This window comes from Hippopotamus amphibius, chromosome 6, assembly GCF_030028045.1.
Source record: "Hippopotamus amphibius kiboko isolate mHipAmp2 chromosome 6, mHipAmp2.hap2, whole genome shotgun sequence".
NCBI lineage: Eukaryota > Metazoa > Chordata > Mammalia > Artiodactyla > Hippopotamidae > Hippopotamus > Hippopotamus amphibius.
Window position 1 is genome coordinate 167,002,521 of NC_080191.1, and position 6,000 is coordinate 167,008,520.

The 6,000-nt window shown below is 49.6% G+C and overlaps 1 protein-coding gene across 2 annotated transcripts in view; it reads right to left on the reverse strand.

Moving 5' to 3' along the window:
• The window catches only part of MB21D2 (Mab-21 domain containing 2), a 117,299-nt gene extending 116,213 nt beyond the window's left edge, over positions 1 to 1,086 (reverse strand). The window contains exon 1 of one of the 2 annotated variants that reach the window (XM_057739606.1): positions 467 to 589. Coding sequence is in view for 1 of the 2 variants with exons in the window: in XM_057739605.1 (XP_057595588.1) it covers positions 467 to 671 (205 nt within the window). In the remaining variant the exon portion in view is untranslated. Of the gene's footprint in view, positions 1 to 466 lie in introns of both variants that reach the window. The other variant, XM_057739605.1, reaches the window with a different exon arrangement.
• Positions 1,087 to 6,000: the final 4,914 nt, after the last annotated feature.

Consider the following 6,000-nt stretch of genomic DNA (forward strand, 5'->3'; position numbering starts at 1 on the left):
AAGCGCGCGCGAGCGAGGACGAGGGGGTTCTCTACCCGGCTTGCCGTCCCGCACACCCCCCCGCGCACACTCACCTGCGCGCGCGCACACACACTCCCGCACACTCACACACACACTCACCTGCACACACACACTCCCACACTCACACACGCTCACCTGCACGCGCACGCACACACTCACACACACTCACCTGCACGCGCACACACACCCACGCGCACACTCACACACACTCACCTGCGCGCGCGCACACACTCTCACACTCCCGCACACTCACACACACTCACCCGCACGCGCGCACACCCCCACACACTCCCGCACACTCACACACACCTGCACTCACACACGCCCGCACACGCTCTCACACTCACACAGAGACCCGCACACCCTCGCGCTCACACCCAGACCCCGCACTCCCACACCCGGGCACACTCACACACGCGCGCGCCGCCCCGGCCCCCCTCCTCACCCAGCATGGAGAAGATGAAGTCCTTGGCTGTGTGAATCTCCAGCGCCCGCTGGTCGTCATACTCGCGCTGGTCGTGCCTGGCGAACTCCTGGATGAGCCTGTTGAGCTCCTCCACGCGGGCCCCCGACCTGAAGTCCAGCTCCGGGCAGGCGGGCTTGTTGTTGCCGCCCAGCGAGGCTGCCTTGCCGGCCGAGGGAGCCGCCATCTTCCCCCAGCGCGCGCCGAGCGGCGGCGGCTCCCCGCGCGCGCCCCGCGCGGCCTCCTCCCCGCGGCCGGCTCCCGGCGGCGACCCGGGCGGGCGGCTCCCGGCGGGCGGCTCCGGGCGGGCGGCTCCGGCCTGCGGCGCGAGCGCGCGCGTGGCCCCGGCCCCGGCCCCTTGCGCTACGGCCCCGCCCGGCCCCCGCTGGCGACGGCGAGCGCGGCCGCGGACCCGCCCCGGGCTTCCCGCGGGCGAGGAGAGCGAAGCGGACACAACGTGAGAGGCGCCGGCTCCGCGGTCCCCACGCTGCCGGCCCGGCGGGTGCGGAGCCGGCGCCCGCGCCCCCCGCTTAAAGGGGCCGCGCACCCGGCGGGGCGGGGAATCGCTCGGCGACGGCGGCCCGCGCGCCCGTGCCGCTGGCCCAGCTGCGCCCGGGCGGGCGGGCTCTGTGCCTACCTCCACCCCCTTTAGGGGCAGGGCTTGCCGAGCGCGTTCCTGAGGGGGGTCTTGCCCCGGCTGATGTTAAGGGCGGAGTCCTGGGCGAGGGCATCCCTGCGCGAGCCTTTCCTTCTCTAGAATCCCAGGGCCTTTAGGTGGTGAAGGAACCTGCCTTAAGGAGTATAAAACCAACCTTCTGCCCTTTTCTGCACAGATTGCCAAACGTGATACGATTAAGTATGTATATATATATAAACAAAAACAGAGAGAGAGAGAGTGCCCACCCGTCCCGTATAGACACTCCCATAAGCCACCGAAGTATCCCTGCCTTTGCCCTAGGTAATTAATTGTTTTCTGGCGAAACACCGCATTAAACGTCACGTATCCTGATTTCATGAGGTTCAGCCACCTCCCACGGAAAGACAGGAAAACCCAAGTGTAGGTGTGGGGGAGGGCGAAGAACAGAATGAAGTGCCCCAAGTTCCAAGGGACGTTGAATGGTGAGGCGAAAATTCTCTCATTCGACAGATACAAGTTGAGCATCCGCTGTTTGCCAGGCAGAGTACCAGAATCTCCATGGACAGGGATAAGCCAAAGGACATTGTTCTGGAGGTGGAGCCATACTCAGAACTTGACAAGGCAGATTCTACCTAAGTCGTGGTCCTTTAAGCAGAATAGCATCTCAGAGGTGCTTTTCACCTTTATGAGGTTCTTGACTCAGACACTTAGGAGGCCTATTGGTTCTTAGAGAAAAAAAAAAGGTTATCTTCCTCCCTAATTCTCCAAAATCCAACTCATCTCTATCCCACAGTCCCTGATATAGGGGGAGCTTTTTCTTACCTGGGTTCTCATGGGCAAGAAAATAAACTCCTTTGTTCGTCCAGGCTCTGTCCTGCCTTTCCATATAAAATGGAGATAATTCCTGTCTCACAGGTTGTTTCAAGGATTACATGAAATGAAGTGGGTCAAGCACTCAGTGCAATGCCTGACATAATAAGCACTTAAATAAATGTTAGCTGCTACTATTGTTGTTGTTATAAACTTAATTCTTTCCTCTTTCCAACCTATTCACATTGTTGCCATGCTTATTTTTACAAAACACAGATCTGGTTATTGACACCCTCCTGGATTGTTCTCCTCTTTACTCCCTTCCCAACTTTATACCAAAGCCAGTTCCATACATGTCTTTTCCTGAGAGCCTTCCCTAACACTCTCCCCCAAACTGGTGGCGACATCTTCCTCCTTAGAACCTCCACTGCACCCCTTCAGAAACTTTCATTTGCCTCTGGTGACTTTTGCCCTTGCTTTATCATTGTTGATGCAAGTTTCAAACTATGAGCTTCGCTAGCATAGGGATTACATCTTACGCATCTTCGCATTTGTCCCTACGTGAAGGTCCTCGACGTTCACTGAATCAAGTGATGAGTGAAGAACTTTGGCATAACCAGTTCATTTCTTTTGGTTGCCTTCTCTTTGAAACAAGCTTTCTCACCCCCTCAATATTAAAGAGGGAGGAGACATGCCCAGATGATGGCTGGTGCTCTGATGAGGGAGCTACTTAAAACTGGCTTTTGCAGGTCTGCTATGCTGCCCTGACTTCTCATCTGAGAGGATATTGCCATGAACTGGGCAGTGGGGTAAGCGATGCAAGCGGTTGGAACTCCAACACAAATCGATCCACTCCCATCTGTCAGTGCTTCTCTCATGATCAATGGTAGGCACGTGCGAGACAGATGGCTGAGGCACAGTCATTTCTTGGGCCCAAGTGATCTGAGTTCATCCACACAAGCAACATCCACACAAGCAACAACCTCCAACCTAATACAGTGGGAAGGAATTCAGGCAAAAAAGGCAAGACACTTTTTCCTTGTTAATTTCCAAAAGTGTGAATGAGGCAATGCTCCTCCCTTGTGATACTTACATTCATAGAGATAAACAGGTAGTTAGCAGGAATTGTGCCTTATTGTACCTCAGCCCTGGGTCCTGGATATTTTGAATGAGGGAGTCAACAAATGGTCTCTCTGTTCTTCTACATTTTCTGTTCACTTTCATCAGTCAGATCTGAATTCTATAAATCATTGACCTTCAATGAGCCTATATATTTGGAAAATGTCCTGAATAGTAAACTAAATACCTTTTATATGCTCTTATACAACTCTGCTAAGATGATATAAATATCCCTTGTCCAACTGGCAAAATAGGGAAGAATCAGACCATAATTTCCTGAATTGGTCTTTTGGGAGACAACCTCTGAGTCCTAGTAGACTGTGAGCTCCTCAAGGGCAAGTGCTGTCTCTTCACCTTGGTAAACACCACATTTCATACATTGTCAGGCTCATCTTATAACGTTAATTAATGTGTTTGAATGAATGAATGAACGAACAAATTAATACCATCTCTCAACGTCCAAGAAGTCAACATTTAGGTGATTTTTCCTACAGTTAAATATCTCAATGTAAGCTATCTATGATTTCCCAACAATCACTTGAGTTGCTATAAATGTAGGCATTTTTGTTTAAGTTTAAGGAAATGGTTCTATTTGTGTGCTTTTTATTTTTCACTGTGTATGTTCTATGGCCTAAGAAAAGGAAGGGAATTGGAGGGGAAGGTGAAGAGAAGAATAGATTAATTATTAGAAAATATTAAAGAGTGGCTCAGACTTGTAATAAAAGTGCAGGTTTCTAGAGTTTTGACAGATGACTTAGGTCACCTGCTCAATGGTGTCTGCTACCTAAATAAGCATTAAGGTAGGTCATTCCTTTACTTATTTGTACAGCATTAAACATACCAAAGAAACTCGCTGCCTTTCCAAAGTGCTGTCCCACTTAGAGGCAGAGCTTGGCCTGTACCTTCCCATTCCCAAGTTGTATTAACTTGTGAAAGAAGTCTTCTGCTCACTTCTCTGGTGCTGTTTGTTTTTAAATACAGCTCTCAAGTTCTGTGGCAAACGCTAAGCCATGAATAACCGGACTGTGCAGCTCGCGTATTAAAAATAGCAAGCTCCACATCTACATGATGGATAAACAAAATATAATTTTAAACAAAGATTCTCTGGTCTGGCAGAGATTAAAGAGCAGCCCAGGCTACAAGATCTGGCCTTCTTGGGCAGCTGGATTTTCAATAGAAGTCTCAGGAGGTAGCCTGAGCTCCTTACGATTTGAAAATGTAGACAGGAAAGAGAGGCAAACACCATAGACATGTGGAATGTTCATGGTAGAAGGGACTTGAGGAATAAATTCCATCCCCCATCTTCACTTGGAGACAGGATAACTGGGACACAGAAAAAGAAAGGAGGCTTGCCTACATAGTAGAGACAGTGCTGTTCCATTTCTCATACTAACTTCAAATTTAGTAAATATTTCTTATGTTTCCAGACCACCAGAGGGGGTGTGGAAAATGCTAGGAAGTTGGACCAGAATCGTAATAGAAACAAGAGGAGAGTGGCCTTTGGGCAAAATGGACTCATTGATCTTGAAAGTTTAAATTTCGATGAAGCAGGAATTGTTGACATTTGGAATTACTTAGCTATACTTTTTTCCAGACCATAGGTAGTAATCAGGACCAGCGCTGAATTTCCTGGGTATCTCACAAAGCTGTTCAGGTGCACATGACCCCATCTGGGGCACGTTGGTAATTTTACCTCTGGTGGGATTAGGCCAGTGAAATGTTAGTGAGGTCCCCAGAGCAGGCTGGAGAAGTCATGACTTAGTCTATTCAGTTCTCACAAGGTGACCCCAGAGTGAAGCCCCACCTCCCTGATACTCACAAGGTTCACAGAGGCTCGCTTCACTCTCTCCTTGAATCCTGTGCCCTGATAGTCCGGGGGGCCTGGGTGGTGTCGCTGTGCAGAACTGGCACCGATGGAAATCACCAAAATCTGTCCTCTTATTCCCTGCTCCTGCCGTGCTCCAGGAAGCAAACCTGTACCTGTGGAAAGAAGAAAATGGACTCTGCGATGGGAGATAATATCTGATAACCGTTCTTAACAACTGTCTTCCTTGCAATGATGGAACGCTCTCTGGGTCAAAGCACTTATCACATAAATCTGTTTCTCAGACCCTCACAGCCTCCTACTGAATAAAGCAGGTTGGTGGGGGTTATTATTATTCCAGTTGTAGAGAGAAGCAAGTGAGGCTCAGAGAGATGGTGATGTTTGTGAGCTCATCTGATTGTCATCTGTCTGCTCTCTATCTAGATGTCATCTCCTGCAAAGGGCTCCTGTACCTCCTCTGTCGCTGCCCCACACCCATGGAGGCTCCTTATGGACTCATGGCGTTTGAACTCTTATCACTGCTGTTTCTCACACTTCGATGTAGCTGCCTCATAACCTGTCTGTCTCCCTCACATAGGTGTATGTTCTCTGTGGGCAGAGACTGTGTCTCTCCTGATCACCAGCGTGCCTGGCACATAGCAAGTGTTCAATACAAGTTTGATAAATGAAAAAGTAAACGAGGGAACCAGGTGGCTGGCTCCGGCCCCAAACTCAGGTCTCTGATTTATGACCCGGGTTCTTTCCATCGAACCTCCCTGACTCTGTTGTTAGCAACCACTGAGTCTCCAGAAAAACACCAACAATCTCTTATGTTTTCGAGAGCTTTTACACTTTCCCTAGCATTTCACATACACAACCTGCTGCCAAAGCTCAAGTCGAGCTCCATCAAGGCAAACAAAACCTTTTCTTTCTCTTCTCTCTCTTTTAAAATCTGAGGGCAGATGAATAAATTTTGTGACAAAATAACTTACAAAAAATTAAGTCTGTTCAATACATGCTTCTTTTGGGGAAACTCACTCTATTTGACCTCTAACATCAGGCAGGAAAAAGCAAATGGCATAACTGGCCTAGAAATCCTCTTTCTTCACAAATGCCTTAACCTCATCGACGGTTCTGCAGAAACGG